Source organism: Argopecten irradians, chromosome 1 (genome assembly GCF_041381155.1).
Source record: "Argopecten irradians isolate NY chromosome 1, Ai_NY, whole genome shotgun sequence".
NCBI lineage: Eukaryota > Metazoa > Mollusca > Bivalvia > Pectinida > Pectinidae > Argopecten > Argopecten irradians.
The window spans coordinates 56,664,280-56,685,150 of NC_091134.1; the positions used below are offsets into that span (position 1 = coordinate 56,664,280).

Consider the following 20,871-nt stretch of genomic DNA (forward strand, 5'->3'; position numbering starts at 1 on the left):
GTAAAGAACAGGTGAGTATAATGGATAATAATTTCTGTATGAAATATCCCTATTACAAAGACTTTTCTTGACAGAGAATATGAGGACCATGTATAAAATAAGTCTGATGTTAATATGAACGTTTTTATTGTATCAGAAACATCTCATAATATTTTTAGTGACAGGTAAACAAAATATCTAATATTAGGTGGCACCAGCAATAAATACACATAAATCCATATTTAGTTAATACAACTTACACTGCTATCCACTATAAAAATTGAAGGTCTTAAAATAAATTGTTCACAAGGGAATCGCTTATTTAACAGTACAAATACATGTATGAACAGTTGAAATGTTCAAATTGTAGTGTTCTTTAATATTATTTGATGATTTTGAAATTATAACATGTAAACACCAAGCATGCAACAATTAATTGAATTATAAGATTTTTACCCTTATTACATATTCTAAACAGGAAATATATTTTTATTATTCTTCAATGCAAGTTAGGCTAACTACTAAAGCAAGGAATCACATAGAATAATTTACATTAAAACAATTGTTTTAGATGGAAGTTCATACATATACATTAAAGATCCATTTTAAAAAAACCAATTACAATATTATATATCACAGTTTGTTGTGTAGTAAACATCTGAATACAGATTGATACATATACACCAATATAAATATAATGATGGTCATATAAGATAACATTTATAAACAATGGTGGTCAGCTATGGAATGAGCAACTTTTGAAATAAGATGCTTGATATATGTGTCATAACTACCTAAACTATGGGTTAAAATTACATTACTTGATTGTTTATACGAGTATTATGTTAAGAGTAATGGCATCCCTCTTGTGTGGCATTTATAAGCAATATATGGTACATGTGTAGCTATAAAAACCAAAGGGAAGTAACTCATTATTTGTAGTTTAAATTGACAACAGGAAGTACTCGGGACACTCTCATACCTCTGTGTAATGCCATTAAGTACAGTAGTTTATGGTTGGTGTGCAGCACAAAAGGAAGCATTAAGTAAAGAGTTGATGATCAATCTCCCTAAAACTTAGTTGTTAATGCAGATATCTAACAGGAGGTCCATTTACATAATTAACTTACATTATATATAATAATAATACCAGGTAATAAAAATACTGTAAGAGATATCTTTATAATTCCAATTGTTCTGAAATCAGAACGATTTTTTAATTATTCCAGCAAAATTAATGTAGTGTAATTTACTTACTTTTGGAGAAAATCGTCTTTTTGTGTCCCTATTTCCCTGATGCAAATTTTCACTTGGAAGGTCTTTATCACTACGGTGTTTATTTACGTTGAAAACAAGCGTTCTGACGCCCTTCACGGGTTAAGTTCATTTTACGAATTTAAAACAACAAAAGGGGCGGAATAATATCAAGAAACAATGCATTTCCAGCGCTAATATCGACATTAGTCGGGCACAAAACCCGATATCGGATAATAAGAATTTCCAGTAATAGTTGCAATAGGAAAATATTACGATGTCAGTAAATAAATGTTTAATTTCTTTCGTTTGATTCAATTTCTAAATTTGTTGACTTGATCCCCAACATTCCAGAGACGTCACTTTTAGTAGGAGTGAATGAAACGGCAGTCAGTCCCGCCAAACAGTGACGTCACAATCACCGGAATGACGTCGCTTACATAATTCCCACGGTAGTAAAAAGGAGTACACACTCATTCGGTTTAGTGAATGCAACTTTTCTTGATCATCAAAGTAGCGTTTCGCTTTGAGCGAAATCGTGTAAATAACAGATAATTTGCTTTCGTTTTGAATACCATCTTCTGTATGTATAATGAAAAAGTTACAGGATAAACAGAATACCCGGTCACTATCTTACAATACAAGTTTTATTTTGGTGTCGACAGGGAAAACAGAGATGACTCTGCAAAACTTCATCATCTCATCTCATCGCAAAAACGATAGCAGCATCAATATTAATTATAGTAAAATAAAAATGTCCAACGTTGGAAATATTGCAAGTACATTCATTGTTTACATAAACCAGTAATTAGAATAATCATCTAAACTAAATAATTTGCGAATCCCATACACCGCCTGCAAGGAGACGACCTTGGCCTACATTGTATCGCTAGCCACGATGCTCTCGATTGTGGTCTTATATTATGTAACTTTTCATGGGATATTAAATCTAGATATATCTGTTTTCGACAGTTAAATTTCTATGAACATGTGTAAAACAATCAGTCTCAACTGATATTCCGAGGCTGTAAAATGTAATCTTGATCACCTCAGCCAAAACACAGGGGCACGCAAATTATGACAGAAACGTTAACTAGTAATTTGATACGTATGTCATTTTAAAGTATTGGAGACCTTTTGATATGCACGTGTATATATCATGACATTTCAAGTGGCTGCCCGTATTATTTTTTGTGAAAAATGAATTATATATATTATATATATGCTATAAAATTCGGTTAGCTTTTTTATTATCATTATTGTTATATACACTGTATGTGATATTTAAACGAAAACACAAATTTTACCTCAGAAGCCAATGATATATATAATGTAAGTATCGGTTAGCTTGTAACTTTATAATTTTGTTAATCAGTTGATTTTTTGACAAATGTTATTGTGCAAAACCAAAAAACTTGTAACACTCATGTCAATAAATGTAGGAAATTAATCAAACGAAAAATTAGTTGGGATTATTTCCTTTGATATGTATAAATATATGTCATTAACTTTTAGGCTATATATAACTACACTTTGAACACCTACATGTAGCTAGCTGGTTTAAATCATATTCAAACTATTTGATTTGCTTCAGGCTATTTAAAGTTGAACATCTAAACTATTTTTTAAATTACAACCAAAATATGATGAGTCACCAGCAAAAAATTCCATCCTCCTAGTAACCTCTTGTCACGAAAAAATCTAAAGAAGTTAGGACAGATAGATGATGCATCATTACCCTTAGTACAGATACAGAAAATTACAGAAAAAATGATACTCTCTAGTTTTTAAAAGTAAAGTTAAAGGAAACAAAAAAAAGCTATCAAGTAGTCTAAGAACTGCCATAGGAACCCATACATGTAGATGAAAATATAGTTTCTAATGGAAATGCCATAAGCAATAGTTTAAAATGGAAAGTAATGTCTAATAATCAATTAGATAGTTACATGTATGTTGCCTTAAAGGAAGTCACAGTGCATATATCATATGTCAAGCAAAGGGACACAGCCATTTTCTTTCAGGTTTGCTGTAAGCTGTACATTGAAGGTGGGGTCGAGTGTTGTGAGTGGTGTCCATTTGTATGAGGAGTCTGATTGTGGAGATGGTGCATTCTCGTCTCCATCCATTAGCACCAGGCTTGTCAAACACAATCCATCTTTACTGCCTGGTGGAGCCCCTTGGTGTTCTACGGATAGTAAACCTTTCATCTGCAGCTTAAAGTTGGATACTCCAAAAGCCTCCTGTTTAGAAAAATGAAATTGTGTGAAAGAATTTCATTGATGAAGTAGTACATCTTAGTTAAATGTTGATTTGATATGGCATCAGAGTAATACTAGCAAGTTCCATTATTGTCCAATGTGACATAATTTATATACGGTAACCCTGTTCCCCTAAGGATATACATCTGGCCAAAGGACGTTATGGGCCTTTTTTGGCCCATGCTAAGATTTTCTTTATTCAAAATTTAAGAAAAATGCTATATCAAATAATTCTGACATTGTGTTGCTTAGCAACAGGCCTAGCAACATATACATAGCAACTTTTTATACATTTCCATATTTTATATGGTTTATGATCAACATTTTGCTAAAATTTTGTTTTCTTTCTTTTTTTTCTATGCAATTGTTTCATTTTTCTTACTGTAGCCTTGTTATTCCCTTAGCAACCAGTGAATTACTCAGTCAGCAACACAACAAAGCTTCTCAATTTATCAAAGTAATATCAGCAAATATGAGATTTTGGTGAAATGTTTTATGCTATAATGTTTCCTTTATCGAACAAGGACATAGTCATTCAGATCCCCCGCCAATGGAGATATCAAAGCTGAAGTAAGTTTGATTGTGGAGACTTATGTGTATGAAAAAAAAACAGGAAAGAGGAAGTTGAGCTAAAGAAAGATGGAGTATAATTCAAGTAGAGCGGGGCTGCAATTGTTGAATCAGGTATACAGCCTTGACATTTATATTAGACTATATACACAAAAATGGGTGGAGTTTTGCAAAGTAACATTTACCATTTACCATGATAATTTCAGCAATGTTTCCATGGTAACGGAAAAATGAAAACCTAAAAATAGCAAAAGGTACTACTAGACCATAAAAAGAATGTGTCTATGAAGTTTCGTGGAAATATCTCTGCTGGTTTTAGAGTTATGCTCCGGAAACAATTCTTACACAAAAATCTGCCATTTTCAGCAAAGTTTCCATGGTTACAGAAAAAAGTACAAAAAGTGAAAACCTTAAAATAGCAAAAGGCACTACTAGACCATAAGACCAATGTGTCTATGAAGTTTCGTGGAATTATTTCTTCTGGTTTTAGAGTTATGCTCCGGAAACGAACCTGGTACAAAAATATGATATTTTCAGCAATGTTTCCAAGGTTACTGAAAAAATGCAAAAAATGAAAACCTAAAAATAGCAAAAGGGACTACTAGACCATAAGACCAATGTGTGTATGAAGTTTCGTGGAAATATCTCTACTGGTTTTAGAGTTATGCTCCGGAAACCATTCGTACGGATGGACAGACGGACGGACGGACGGACAGAACCCATTTGTATATCCCCCTCCAACTTCGTTGGGCGGGGGATAATAATCATTGACGGATTAGTTTATACTTAAATTTAGTATTTAAATAATAGATTAATTCAAAAGTCAAACTGAAGAAATCAACACCCGGACACATCTATGATCTGACACTCTCCATTCTTACCTTCAATTCTTGCTGATGGGTTGAATTTTTAAAATTTGGAACTTGGTTGTGCCCCTTTAATTAAATTATCTGTCTCAAATGTATGTATTATATAAAGTTTTGTTCATAATTGTCATTTTTGTGTGTGTCAGAGATGTAAAATTAAAGATAATTAAATGGACAGAAAATGAATGTTTTCAAGACAGTTGCACAAATTGTCAAAGTATGTGCTAAGATTGCCATCTGTCACAACTTCAATAGCTAGTATACAGATTGTTCCAATTATAACAAGAGGCCCAGAGGGCCTGTATTGCTCACCTGGTTTATAATGCTAAGTAATGTTCTTAATACAGGTTCATTGTTCCTTTTCTGAAAGAATTTAAATATTTCCCTCTGATTTCCCTATTGGGTTCCACTCATTCTGCTCCAGGGGTTCAGAGCAAAAATGTATATAAATTTTGTTCCCCATCCCCAGAGGATCTTTCTATCCAAACTTGGTTGCAATCCATGTAGAGCTCTATGACTAGTAGAAATTTAAAGGATTTATCTCTATAACCGCTATTGGAGCCTGCCCCTCTCTGTATACAAACTCTATTCCCCTTCATAAATAATGTTTCTGGCCAAATTTGGTTGCAATCCATGCAGAACTCTATGACTACTAGCGATTCAAAGGATTTACTTCTATTTCCCCAATTTGGTCCTGCCCTTCCTACCCTCCAGGGGTCAGGGCCAAAATTTATCCAAACTCTATTCCCCTTCACCGAATAATGTTTCTGGCCAAATTTGGTTACCATCCATGCAGAACTAGTGCATGACTAGTAGCGATTTACCTCTATTTTCCTAATGGGCCCCACCCCTCGACAGATGCCGCACCATGACAAACAAGCTCACTGGCCCCTTCGGGCCAGGTGAGCTAATGATCGACTTTTTGTAACCATGTGGATAAATTTGAAGATGTTATTTCTAGATTTGTTATGAGACTAATAGAAACTGAATAGTCCAGGGCTGTGCAATACACCTTAACACAATTAGCTTAGTACATAGTGTTTTACAGTCTTATCACAGCTAGAGGATGATTACAGTGGTACTAACCTTTATCACAGAAAACACAGAGATCATTAAGGAGAAGTCAAACGGTGAAATATAAGATGTAGGTAGATGTAGGCCTTCCTTATCTGTCGTCAGCACCTGGAGATCTCTATAACAGGTAAGAAATAGGAATCAGAATTCAGACAGATCGGTACACAGAAATCAGACAGCTGAGTTTGCTGTGTGCTGGTACATTTAAATGTCAATTTGTTCAGTGATAAGACAGAATTTTATTTGCATTATTTTATTGATTAATATAATTTCAATGACTTAATTATATGTATAAAATGGACCGATAACCTTAATAGATCAAAGGGGAGATAACTTATAAGAATTCTTACTAAATATATTCTGTATTAGGTGTAACCTATGTGTAATTTTGAATAATTGTGTACATATGCCACATAATAGCAAGTACACCTATATGTAGTTCTTCTCATGAGAATTTGTCACAAAGGAAAGGTGAACATTTAGGTAAGTACAACTCTATATGGGGAGACTTACCCAGAAAAGACTGTGTGTACAGGTACAACTCTATACACAGGAGACTTACCCTTCAAAGGCCGTGTGTACAAGTACAACTCTATATAGGGAGACTTACCCATTAAAGGCAGTGTGTACAAGTACAACTCTATATAGGGAGACTTACCCATTAAAGGCCGCATGTACAAGTACAACTCTATCTAAGGAGACTTACCCATTAAAGGCCGTGTGTACAAGTACAACTCTATATAGGAAGACTTACACATTAAAGGCAGCATGCACAAGTACAAGTCTGTGGGAGACTTACCCATTAAAGGAAGTGTGTACAAGTACAACTCTATATAGGGAGACTTGTCCATTAAAGGCCGTGTGTACAAGTACAACTCTATATAGGGAGACTTACCCATTAAAGGCCGTGTGTACAAGTACAACTCTATATAGGGAGACTTACCCATTAAAGGCAGCATGCACAAGTACAAGTCTGTGGGAGACTTACCCATTAAAGGAAGTGTGTACAAGTACAACTCTATATAGGGAGACTTGTCCATTAAAGGCCGTGTGTACAAGTACAACTCTATATAGGGAGACTTACCCATTAAAGGCAGTGTGTACAAGTACAAATCTATAAAGGGAGACTTACCCATTAAAGGCAGTGTGTACAAGTACAACTCTATTTAGGGAGACTTACCCATTAAAGGCAGTGTGTACAAGTACAAATCTATAAAGGGAGACTTACCCATTAAAGGCCGTGTGTACAAGTACAACTCTATCTAGGGAGACTTACCCTTCAAAGGCCGTGTGTACAAGTACAACTCTATATAGGGAGACTTACCCATTAAAGACAGTGTGTACAAGTACAACTCTATCTAGGGAGACTTACCCATTAAAGGCAGTGTGTACAAGTACAACTCTATATAGGGAGACTTACCCATTTAAGGCCGCATGGACAAGTACAACTCTATATAGGGAGACTTACCCATTAAAGGCAGTGTGTACAAGTACAACTCTATTTAGGGAGACTTACCCATTAAAGGCTGTGTGTACAAGTACAACTCTATATAGGGAGACTTACACATCAAAGGCAGTGTGTACAAGTACAACTCTATATAGGGAGACTTACCCATTAACGACAGTGTGTACAAGTACAACTCTATTTAGGGAGACTTACCCTTCAAAGGCCGTGTGTACAAGTACAACTCTATATAGGGAAGTTAACCCATTAAAGGCCGTGTGTACAAGTACAAATCTATATAGGGAGACTTACCCATTTAAGGCCGCATGTACAAGTACAAGTCTGTAGGAGACTTACCCATTAAAGGCCGCATGTACAAGTACAACTCTATATAGGGAGACTTACCCATTAAAGGCCGCATGTACAAGTACAACTCTATATAGGGAGACTTACCCATTAAAGGCCGCATGTACAAGTACAACTCTATCTAGGGAGACTTACCCATTAAAGGCCGTGTGTACAAGTACAACTCTATCTAGGGAGACTTACCCATTAAAGGCAGTGTGTACAAGTACAAATCTATATAGGGAGACTTACCCATTTAAGGCCGCATGGACAAGTACAACTCTATATAGGGAGACTTACCCATTAAAGGCCGCATGTACAAGTACAACTCTATATAGGGAGACTTACCCATTAAAGGCCGCATGTACAAGTACAACTCTATATAGGGAGACTTACCCATTAAAGGCCGCATGTACAAGTACAACTCTATCTAAGGAGACTTACCCATTAAAGGCCGTGTGTACAAGTACAACTCTATCTAGGGAGACTTACCCATTAAAGGCAGTGTGTACAAGTACAACAACTCTATCTAGGGAGACTTACCCATTAAAGGCCGCATGTACAAGTACAACTCTATATAGGGAGACTTACCCATTAAAGGCCGCATGTACAAGTACAACTCTATCTAAGGAGACTTACCCATTAAAGGCCGTGTGTACAAGTACAACTCTATCTAGGGAGACTTACCCATTAAAGGCAGTGTGTACAAGTACAAATCTATATAGGGAGACTTACCCATTTAAGGCCGCATGTACAAGTACAACTCTATATAGGGAGACTTACCCATTAAAGGCCGCATGTACAAGTACAACTCTATATAGGGAGACTTACCCATTAAAGGCAGTGTGTACAAGTACAACTCTATGTATGAGCTTACTGTAGGGAACAAGAGCAGGCATGGTATAGGGATGTCTGCAGTCCACACTCAGACTGTGATACTTTCTGGCGATGTTGATGAGTTGTATGACATCAGGACTTCTATAATGGACAGGAAACATTTCTGTTGGCAAACTATTGATAAATCTCAACTTTTTATATAAAATCCAAACTATCATAAAAGATTTGAGTTAAATAACAAAACAGGATGAAGCAAGTTGAACAGATGTACATTGTATTCACATGTTAGGCAGACATATAAGTCCGAAGATTTTGACAATATGTGCCAGAATTGAATCAAATCTATAATTTCAGACAGACTAACCTCAGCTTGAGTGTCTTTGTTTTTATGTTGACGTAATCAATCCATTCTGCCTGAAGAGATTCCTTATCTTTTTCCTCCAGAGTTTTTAACTTCCCACCTGTCAATATCAAATATTGAAAAGTGAAATTTTTAAAGATATCCATAGGAAACAACTGTTCTGCGGATTGATACAGAAAATCTACCATAAGGATTATACTTCGCAAATTGACAGCTGTAAAAAATAAGATAACTTAACAAGAGATCCCAGAGGGATCTTGGCGCCCACCAAAGAATGATCTATGTCTGAAAATGGAAAGATGGATCTTTTCTCTGCTTTTCAAACTTTTTCAAACATACTACCAGTACATCTTAAATTTGAAACAGATCGCTTCAGTACTTTCTGATAAATAGCGAACACAAACTTTATCTATCAAAATCCAAGATGGCTGTCTGGCGGCCATCTTGTTGAACGATTGGTCCCAAAATACAATATGCACAACTAAGGCCCTAGGGGAACCTATATATGAAATTTGAGAAAGATCCCTTCAGTACTTTCTGAGAAATAGCGAAAACAAATTTTATCTATCAAAATCCAAGATGACTGTCTGGCGGCCATCTTGTTGAACGATTGGTTCCAAAATACAATATGCACAACTAGGGCCCTAGGAGAACCTACATATGAAATTTTAGACAGATCCCTTCAGTACTTTCTGAGAAATAGCGATAACTAACTTTATCTATCAAAATCCAAGATGGCTGTCTGGCGACCATCTTGATGAACGATTGGTCCCAAAATACAATATGCACAACTAGGGCCCTAGGAGAACCTACATATGAAATTTTAGACAGATCCCTTCAGTACTTTCTGAGAAATTGTGATAACAAGAACTGTTAACGGATGGACGGAACAGAAGGACCACGGACCACGGACAAAAAGTGATAAGTTCAAAATGTCGAAAGTTTTACGGATGTCAGAACTGTTGCATGGAGTATAGTGCACGGCAACAAACTAAACATAATTGCTATAGGTCATCCTGACCTAATAAATCTTTCGAGAATTGTTTTGTAAATTGAGAAAATATTATACAAGAGGCCCAGAGGGCCTGTATCGCTCAACTGGTTTGTAATGCCAAGTAATGTTCTGAATACAAGTTCATTGTTTATTTTCTGAAGGAATTTGAATATTAACCTCTAATTCCCCTATTGGGCCCCACTTTTTCTGCTCCAGGGGGTCAAAGCCAAAATTTATACGAATTCTGTTAACCCCAAGGATGTTTCTGGCCAAATTTGGGTGGTACAATCCATGCAGAACTCTAGGACAAGTAGCGGTTTTTAGGATTTACCTCTATTTCCCTAATCAGGCCCCGCCCCTCCTGCCCCCCGGGGGTCAGAGCCAAAATTTATACAAGTTCTGTTCCCCTTCCCCCAAGGATGTTTCTGGCCAAATTTGGTTAAAATCCATGCAGAACTCTAGGACAAGTAGCGATTTATAGGATTTACCTCTATTTCCCCTATTGGGCCCCGCCCCTCCTGCCCCCAGGGGGTCAAAGCTAAACTTTATACAAGTTCTCTTCCCCTTCCCCCAAGGATGTTTGTGGCCAAATTTGGTTACAATCCATGCAGAACTCTATGACAAGTAGCGATTTATAGGATTTACCTCTATTTCCCCTATTGGACCCCGCCCCTCCTGCCCCCGGGGGGTCAGAGCCAAAATTTATACAAGTTCTGTTCCCCTTCCCCCAAGGATGTTTGTGGCCAAATTTGGTTACAATCCATGCAGAACTCTAGGACAAGTAGCGATTTATAGGATTTACCTCCATTTCCCCTATTGGGCCCCGCCCCTCCTGCCCCCGGGGGGTCAGAGCCAAAATTTATACAAGTTCTGTTCCCCTTCCCCCAAGGATGTTTGTGGCCAAATTTGGTTACAATCCATGCAGAACTCTAGGACAAGTAGCGATTTATAGGATTTACCTCCATTTCCCCTATTAGACCCCGCCCCTCCTGCCCCCGGAGGGTCAGAGCCAAAATTTATACAAGTTCTGTTCCCCTTCCCCCAAGGATGTTTGTGTCCAAATTTGGTTACAATCCATCCAGAACTCTATGACTAGTAGCAATTTAAAGGAAATGTTGACAGACGACAGACGACGGACGTCGCGCCATGACATAAGGTCACCGGCCCTTCGGGCCAGGTGAGCTAAAAATTGAAACTCCATTAACATGAATGTGGTTACCATTTTGTTGACTTTACCATACACATTTTATTGCCATCACTTTTCAAAGTTGTGTAAAAACAAGAGGCCCAGAGGGCCTGTATTGCTCACCTGGTTTGTAATGCCAAGTAATGTTCTAAATACAGGTTCACTGCTTCTTTTCTGAAGGAATTCGAATATTTACCTCAAATTCCCCTACTGGGCCCTACCCATCCTGCCCCCGGGGGGTCAGAGCCAACATTTATACAAGTTCTGTTCCCCTTCCCCCCTGGATGTTTGTGGCCGAATTTGGTTACAATCCATGCAGAACTCTAGGACAAGTAGCGATTTATAGGATTTACCTCTATTTCCCCTATTGGGCCCCGCCCCTCCTGCCCCCGGGGGGTCAGAGCCAAAATTTATACAAGTTCTGTTCCCCTTCCCCCAAGGATGTTTGTGGCCAAATTTGGTTACAATCCATGCAGAACTCTAGGACAAGTAGCGATTTATAGGATTTACCTCTATTTCCCCTATTGGGCCCCGCCCCTCCTGCCCCCGGGGGGTCAGAGCCAAAATTTATACAAGTTCTGTTCCCCTTCCCCCAAGGATGTTTGTGGCCAAATTTGGTTACAATCCATGCAGAACTCTAGGATAAGTAGCGATTTATAGGATTTACCTCTATTTCCCCTATTGGGCCCCGCCCCTCCTGCCCCTGGGGGGTCAGAGCCAAAATTTATACAAGTTCTGTTCCCCTTCCCCCAAGGATGTTTGTGGCCAAATTTGGTTACAATCCATGCAGAACTCTAGGACAAGTAGCGATTTATAGGATTTACCTCTATTTTCCCTATTGGGCCCCGCCCCTCCTGCCCCCGGGGGGTCAGAGCCAAACTTTATACAAGTTCTGTTCCCCTTCCCCCAAGGATGTTTGTGGCCAAATTTGGTTACAATCCATGCAGAACTCTAGAACAAGTAGCGATTTATAGGATTTACCTCTATTTCCCCTATTGGGCCCCGCCCCTCCTGCCCCCGGGGGGTCAAAGTCAAACTTTGTACAAGTTCTGTTCCTCTTCCCCCAAGGATGATTGTGGCCAAATTTGGTTACAATCCATGCAGAACTCTAGGACAAGTAGCGATTTATAGGATTTACCTCTATTTCCCCTATTGGGCCCCGCCCCTCCTGCCCCCGGGGGGTCAAAGCCAAAATTTATACAAGTTCTGTTCCCCTTCCCCCAAGGATGTTTGTGGCCAAATTTGGTTACAATCCATGCAGAACTCTAGGACAAGTAGCGATTTATAGGATTTACCTCTATTTCCCCTATTGGGCCCCGCCCCTCCTGCCCCCGGGGGGTCAGAGCCAAACTTTATACAAGTTCTGTTCCCCTTCCCCCAAGGATGTTTGTGGCCAAATTTGGTTACAATCCATGCAGAACTCTAGGACAAGTAGCGATTTATAGGATTTACCTCTATTTCCCCTATTGGGCCCCGCCCCTCCTGCCCCCGGGGGGTCAGAGCCAAACTTTATACAAGTTCTGTTCCCCTTCCCCCAAGGATGTTTGTGGCCAAATTTGGTTACAATCCATGCAGAACTCTAGGACAAGTAGCGATTTATAGGATTTACCTCTATTTCCCCTATTGGGCCCCGCCCCTCCTGCCCCCGGGGGGTCAGAGCCAAACTTTATACAAGTTCTGTTCCCCTTCCCCAAGGATGTTTGTGGCCAAATTTGGTTACAATCCATGCAGAACTCTAGGACAAGTAGCGATTTATAGGATTTACCTCTATTTTCCCTATTGGGCCCCGCCCCTCCTGCCCCCGGGGGGTCAGAGCCAAACTTTATACAAGTTCTGTTCCCCTTCCCCCAAGGATGTTTGTGGCCAAATTTGGTTACAATCCATGCAGAACTCTAGGACAAGTAGCGATTTATAGGATTTACCTCTATTTCCCCTATTGGGCCCCGCCCCTCCTGCCCCCGGGGGGTCAGAGCCAAACTTTATACAAGTTCTGTTCCCCTTCCCCCAAGGATGTTTGTGGCCAAATTTGGTTACAATCCATGCAGAACTCTAGGACAAGTAGCGATTTATAGGATTTACCTCTATTTCCCCTATTGGGCCCCGCCCCTCCTGCCCCCGGGGGGTCAGAGCCTAACTTTATACAAGTTCTGTTCCCCTTCCCCCAAGGATGTTTGTGGCCAAATTTGGTTACAATCCATGCAGAACTCTAGGACAAGTAGCGATTTATAGGATTTACCTCTATTTCCCCTATTGGGCCCCGCCCCTCCTGCCCCCGGGGGGTCAGAGCCAAACTTTATACAAGTTCTCTTCCCCTTCCCCCAAGGATGTTTGTGGCCAAATTTGGTTACAATCCATGCAGAACTCTAGGACAAGTAGCGATTTATAGGATTTACCTCTATTTCCCCTATTGGGCCCCGCCCCTCCTGCCCCCGGGGGGGTCAGAGCCAAACTTTATACAAGTTCTGTTCCCCTTCCCCCAAGGATGTTTGTGGCCAAATTTGGTTACAATCCATGCAGAACTCTAGGACAAGTAGCGATTTATAGGATTTACCTCTATTTCCCCTATTGGGCCCCGCCCCTCCTGCCCCCGGGGGGTCAGAGCCAAACTTTATACAAGTTCTGTTCCCCTTCCCCCAAGGATGTTTGTGACCAAATTTGGTTAAAATCCATGCAGAACTCTAGGACAAGTAGCGATTTATAGGATTTACCTCTATTTCCCCTATTGGGCCCCGCCCCTCCTGCCCCCGGGGGGTCAGAGCCAAACTTTATACAAGTTCTGTTCCCCTTCCCCCAAGGATGTTTGTGGCCAAATTTGGTTACAATCCATGCAGAACTCTAGGACAAGTAGCGATTTATAGGATTTACCTCTATTTCCCCTATTGGGCCCCGCCCCTCCTGCCCCCGGGGGGTCAGAGCCAAACTTTATACAAGTTCTGTTCCCCTTCCCCAAGGATGTTTGTGGCCAAATTTGGTTACAATCCATGCAGAACTCTAGGACAAGTAGCGATTTATAGGATTTACCTCTATTTCCCCTATTGGGCCCCGCCCCTCCGCCCCCGGGGGGTCAGAGCCAAACTTTATACAAGTTCTGTTCCCCTTCCCCCAAGGATGTTTGTGGCCAAATTTGGTTAAAATCCATGCAGAACTCTAGGACAAGTAGCGATTTATAGGATTTACCTCTATTTCCCCTATTGGGCCCCGCCCCTCCTGCCCCCGGGGGGTCAGAGCCAAACTTTATACAAGTTCTCTTCCCCTTCCCCCAAGGATGTTTGTGGCCAAATTTGGTTAAAATCCATGCAGAACTCTAGGACAAGTAGCGATTTATAGGATTTACCTCTATTTCCCCTATTGGGCCCCGCCCCTCCTGCCCCCGAGGGGTCAGAGCCAAACTTTATACAAGTTCTCTTCCCCTTCCCCCAAGGATGTTTGTGGCCAAATTTGGTTAAAATCCATGCAGAACTCTAGGACAAGTAGCGATTTATAGGATTTACCTCTATTTCCCCTATTGGGCCCCACCCCTCCTGCCCCCGGGGGGTCAGAGCCAAACTTTATACAAGTTCTGTTCCCCTTCCCCCAAGGATGTTTGTGGCCAAATTTGGTTACAATCCATGCAGAACTCTAGGACAAGTAGCGATTTATAGGATTTACCTCTATTTCCCCTATTGGGCCTCGCCCCTCCTGCCCCCGGGGGGTCAGAGCCAAACTTTATACAAGTTCTGTTCCCCTTCCCCCAAGGATGTTTGTGGCTAAATTTGGTTAAAATCCATGCAGAACTCTAGGACAAGTAGCGATTTATAGGATTTACCTCTATTTCCCCTATTGGGCCCCGCCCCTCCTGCCCCCGAGGGGTCAGAGCCAAACTTTATACAAGTTCTCTTCCCCTTCCCCCAAGGATGTTTGTGGCCAAATTTGGTTACAATCCATGCAGAACTCTAGGACAAGTAGCGATTTATAGGATTTACCTCTATTTCCCCTATTGGGCCCCGCCCCTCCTGCCCCCGGGGGGTCAGATCCAAACTTTATACAGGTTCTGTTCCCCTTCCCCAAAGGATGTTTGTGGCCAAATTTGGTTACAATCCATGCAGAACTCTATGACTAGTAGCGATTTAAAGGAAATGTTGACGGACAGACGGACGACGGACGACGGACGGACGACGGACGCCGCGCCATGACATAAGCTCACTGGCCCTTCGGGCCAGGTGAGCTAAAAATGACTTATTCAGATTGTTACTTTAAATATTTATGCTATTTTCAAAATCAGATACACCATACTATCCATTTTCAAATTTGTTCAATAAAAGTAATTAATTTCAAATGTGAGATTTTTTTTTTATTTTCCTACATTATGAATTATTCTAGGGAACATTGTTTTGCTGAAATTGAGATTGAAATTTTAGTCTAACAGAAGAAAAATCCTAAGAAGTTCTCTCTTAATAAATAAATATAGAATTCTCCTTATATCCTGAAAGACAACATAAAATAAACACGAGACAGACTTACAGATATACCAGAGGGATCTTGGCGCCCACCAAAGAATGATCTATGTCTAACAATTGAAAGAGGGATCTTTTCCCTGCTTTTCAAACTTTTTAAAACATGCTACATACGAAATTAAAGACAGATCGCTTCATTACTTTCTGAGAAACAGCGGTGAAATCCAAGATAGAGGCCGGTTGGCCATCTTGTTGACCAATCAGTTCCAAAGGTACTATGCACAACTAGAGCCCAAGGGAAACCTATGCATGGAATTTGAGAGATATCCCTTCAGTAATTTCTGGCAAATAGCGATAACTATCAAAATCCAAGATGGAGGCAGGTCAGCCATCTTGTTGACAAATCAGTTACGAAATGCAAAATGCAAAACTAGGGCCCTAGTGGAACCTACATATGAAATTTGAGACAGATCCCTTCAGTACTTTCTGAGAAATAGCGGTAACAAATTTTGACTATCAAAATCCAAGATAGCCGCCGGTCGGCCATTTTGTTGACCGATCGGTCCCAAACTGCAATATGCACAACTAGGGTCCTAGGGGAACTTACATATGAAATTTGAGAAAGATCCCTTCAGTGCTTTTTGAAAATTAGCGGTAACAAACTTTAACTATCAAAATCCAAGATGGCCGCCCGTCGGCCATTTGGTTGACCGATCGGTCCCAAAATGTACTATCAACAACTAGGGCCCCAGGGAAACCTACACATGAAATTTGAGACAGATCCCTTCAGTACTTTCTGAGAAATAGCGGTAACAAACTTTAACTATCAAAATCCAAGATGGCAGCCGGTTGGCCATTTTGTTGACCGATCAGTCCCAAAATGCAATATGCACAACTAGGGCCCCAGGGGAACCTACATGTGAAATTTGAAAAAGATCACTTCAGTACTTTCTGAGAAATAGCGGTAACAAGAATTGTTAACGGACGGACGGAAGGACGGACGGAAGGACGGACGGACCACGGACCACGGACGAAAGGCGATTTGAATAAAAAATAGCAGGTATGTATGTTTATTTTGAAATTAATTTAAAATAAAAACTGAATATGAACACTCTCCATGGTACAACATTATAATACATGTTACAATATAAGGGGTTAAAATGTATTGACTGAACTGACTTACCTGTTACGTGGCCGGTAAAATTAAATCTATACCAAGTTCCACAACCAAATTCGGCAGACAGAAGAGTGGTGGGTTGGAATGTAAGCCCAGTCTCCTCCTCAACTTCTCTCATTACCGCTTTCTTAATGGAAGAGGAAGATATGATAGAAACCACGATCTTAATATGTCATTCAAATTAATAGAAGATTTTTTTTTTTTTTTCTTTATGATTTTTTATTTTTTCCAATTTCATTGATACATAATATCTCATAACACATCATCGTCCTCATCCTCATCAATTAATTCACATCATTCACATTATCAATCATCCCTACAAACAATAATTATCCTCACAAATACATCAATATTGGACAAAAACAATACATGATATCATCATCACCATCATCATGTCATCTTCATCATCATCATCATCATCATAATCATCATCATCATCATGTCATCTTCATCATCATCATCATCATGTCATCTTCATAATAATAATCATCATCATCATCATCATCATCATCTCATTATCATCATCATGTCATCATCATCATTATCATCACCATAATATAATCAGTCATAGAAGATTATTTTTTAATAAGATTGAAATAACTAAGTACATGTACCCAAAATCCTATAAGCAATTGTATTCTACCTTCTGGATTATAATGACCTTGCAGCAGGAAAGAGGGATATGTACATGCATTACTGCCATTTGAAATAAGAGTAAAAATTTGCCAGCTAGAGTACTTCCCCTTACCTCTAGGTTTTCACCTCGTTCCATGCGACCAGCAGGGAGATACCAGGTTCCATAACAAGAATATTTGGCCTCTTGCATCATGAGAATCTGTCCCACATCATTGATTAGGACTGCACTTACAATATAGCCCACATTGCTCTTAGTCACAGGCTCAAACGAATCTAGTCAGAAAGCAATGTAGCAACATGACACTACATGTACATTTGAGGTTGCAAAAATGCATGAATCTATCTAATTTACATATCTATTAAACCACATCCTCGATACTCCAGGGATTCCGATCACTTACGATCTCTACACCCCTGGACTATCTCATAGTGAAATTGAAGGCAGCTCAGCTGAAAATATTTGACCAATCACAGGCTAGCAAAAATTTCCTTTGAAGACTACAGAGAGAGCGACGCCTAACATCAAAGCGACACAGTCAACCACAGTGTACCGTTATACGGCTCTTTTGATGTACATCAAATGACTAAATTACCTGTTCTATTCTGTTGCCTCCAGTTTACTATGAGATAGTCCAGGGGTGTAGAGATCGTAAGTGATCGGAGCCCCTGGAATATCGAGGATGTTAAACCACTATGCACAGTAACTTTAAAACATTTCAAAATAATGCTTTCTGTGTATTTTGGGTACTTTCATTTGTTTTATTTTTTTAAACATAGTAGCACTATTCATTGGCAGTGTAATAAAAGCTAATAACATATGCAAAAGTAACAATGTAGAAAAGTAAACAAACTAAAATAAAATCAATCAATCAGAATTTAACAGAAGGCAGATTGCTCAGCATCACAAATAAACAAAAAATAGATTGACAAGAAAACTTACTTGACCGTTCATTGCTGATGTCTACCTGTGTAACAGGGGCAGCTTTTCCCTGTATTAGCTGGGAGAAGTCAGCTTTAAGCTGATCAGTGTCAGACATCTTTATCACTTTAAACTTCTGCTGGAGGTAACATAGGATCTTACTCATCAGAGTCTATGAAGAACCTGTACAGACCACAGCCTGGTAATTATAAAAACATACAATAACATGAACACCAACTGAACTTAAACCATTTATTTATTTAGTTCTGTAAGTTAAAAAATCAACATGAAAAAATAGTAGACCTAGTCATGTCCACAATTTATACATTTGACTAAGCTTAACATTTTGTAAAACAAGTGACACATTCCATGTACATTTAGATTCTACATGTCATGTGTGGACTTGCGTAAACAAACAGTATTAATTAGAACACAAATCTATTTAAAAAATGATTAGCCTAAGGTTCATACAAAACTATCTAACTCACCATATTTACGGAATGTAGCTAAACAGACAAAATGGCACTTTATATGCGCATCATCGCCTAGCTTGTTAACAAAAAGGCATTGTTTGTTTACTTTCACTTTCAAATCCGGATGTACTGATTGCCATCCAATAATTCTAGAGGATCCGTCGTCGTTACAAAGTTCCGGATCGCTAAACAATTTTATTCATTTTGTTATAAACTGTATTTTTTACATTGAAAGGAGAACGGCTTATCAAAATTTATGGTTAAACGTAAAATATGATTTTAGTGAGACTGTTTTTACCAGTAAGGTAAATACCTTACTGGTCAAAATAATTTAGATTGAGAGCAGTATCATGTAAGAAAGACAACTCTGGGTGTTTTATTAGAACAGAACTAGGATAACGCTAGTTTGTTTGTTTTTGTTGTTTTATAAAATAAACATAATTATCATTATATGCAACTGTATTTGTAAAAGAAATTAAATTGACATCTATAAGGAAAGAAAACTATTTTTTTATTCTTTGCATTGTGAAACTTCATTTTTGTAGCATGACAAAAGTCTAAAGCAACAGACCAAGAGAAATAAATAATTACACATAAAATAACAATAAACAAACTCCGAATGGTTTTTACTCCCATAGTTTTTCTACACGTGCACGTTACTACATTTTATTGTCGTTGGGGTCGTGCTTACTTTGTCAACAAGACAGCATTCTTCTGTCTGATAACGAGGAACAATTGAAGGATTTATCACCGCTAAGCAACAGAAAATTTCTTGCTCTCAAAAAGATAATCTTTTCTCGATGGGATTGTTTGTTTATTAAACTTCTGTATCCTTACGGTTACCGTATACGAGATAAAAGCCCCGTCCAGGCGGACATGCCCTTTCTGGCTCAGAGGAAGAAATTCAACCTTCAGATGTAGAGCAGTCTAAGGTGCACGTGCCATGCATATTTGTTATCTAGGTAAAATCATCATGTCTTTCGACAGACTGAAGCATTTGTACGCCAAAGTGAGTAATACTTTTACATATACAAAATGAAACCCTGTTCAAAGATGGAGTAAAGATGTCTCCTATAGGTTAGATAGATGTTATACATTGTATTTCCACTGAATTCCACTGCATCATCCTCGAAAAAGGCCGAAGCCTTCTCGACAGGGCATATGCATTTTTGATGGTTCAAAGTAATGAATACCCTGAAGAAGTACCATGTCCTCTTTCATCCCCTTTGTAATATTGGTAAATTATGGTATTTCGACAAATCAAGCTAAGAAAAAGTTGCTTATACCCTGCTAATTGAACTTCACATGTTCAGAGCATCTTGGCATTCTCTTCTCAAACGAGTCAGTCAATCGGAAAATCAGGTAATCAATCATGCAATGGACAAATTAAGGCAATACATCATACAAAGAAATCAAAGAGCGATTTTCTACATTGGTAGGGGTTCTGTTCTCCAGTCTCGTGTAATGCTGACCTTTGTTTTACCGATGACATCGTCTGTCTCGAGCTAGGAATATTTATACACTGTTTGTAGACGTAGACTAATAATAACTCGCGGCAGGGAAATATAAACACCAAACACATGTACTGCATAAAATATCATTTTTCTGTCTCTTGTTTTGGTAATAGCGAAATTTTCGTTTTCATCTTGCGTGAGTTTTTAAGTCAAAAATTATTTTCTACATCATTTGTGCTAATGGTTCTTTGCAAGGATTCAGTTTTGTCCTAAACCATGCAGTTCACAATTGATTCTTCATAATTTTTGAGGAACGAGAAAAATACTACATTCTCTGTCATACCTACGGGTGTAATACTGGCTGGTCTAGCGCAATACACTCATGCCGCCTTAGGCTGTATTGCATGCATGGCTACCCATGCAATAAAGCCTCGTGACGTCACGGCATCAACAAAATTTCTATTTCCTCGGTAAAAAATTAACATTTTTTTCACAAACTTAACTGGTTTTACAATAAAAGATGCAAACAACGATTTTTTTTGTTGAAAATATCACGTAAATTTTCATGTATGAAAAATTGAATTTCAGCCGTGGATTTCTTCGAGTTTATT

General features: G+C 39.0%; 1 protein-coding gene across 1 annotated transcript; it reads right to left on the reverse strand.

Moving 5' to 3' along the window:
• Nucleotides 1-109: 109 nt before the first annotated feature.
• LOC138334672 (8-oxo-dGDP phosphatase NUDT18-like) lies at nucleotides 110-18,961 on the reverse strand. The gene is made up of 8 exons (XM_069283336.1): nucleotides 18,822-18,961; nucleotides 18,355-18,532; nucleotides 17,527-17,687; nucleotides 16,785-16,905; nucleotides 8,992-9,088; nucleotides 8,622-8,768; nucleotides 6,014-6,119; nucleotides 110-3,473 (listed from the first exon to the last, which is right to left on the reverse strand). Exons 2-8 carry the CDS (start codon nucleotides 18,497-18,499, stop codon nucleotides 3,216-3,218), a joined length of 1,035 nt encoding a protein of 344 aa, XP_069139437.1. The 5' UTR covers nucleotides 18,500-18,532; nucleotides 18,822-18,961; the 3' UTR covers nucleotides 110-3,215.
• Nucleotides 18,962-20,871: the final 1,910 nt, after the last annotated feature.

Bases quoted from the DNA above. Each gene is read 5' to 3' on its own strand.
- LOC138334672 (XM_069283336.1), bottom strand. From the start codon at position 18,499: ATGAGTAAGATCCTATGTTACCTCCAGCAGAAGTTTAAAGTGATAAAG. The intron at 17,688-18,354 runs GTAAGTTTTCTT...CTTTCTGACTAG, and splicing joins CATCAGCAATGAACGGTCAA to ATTCGTTTGAGCCTGTGACT. The intron at 6,120-8,621 runs GTAAGTCTCCCT...TACCTGTTATAG, and splicing joins GTACACACTGCCTTTAATGG to AGATCTCCAGGTGCTGACGA.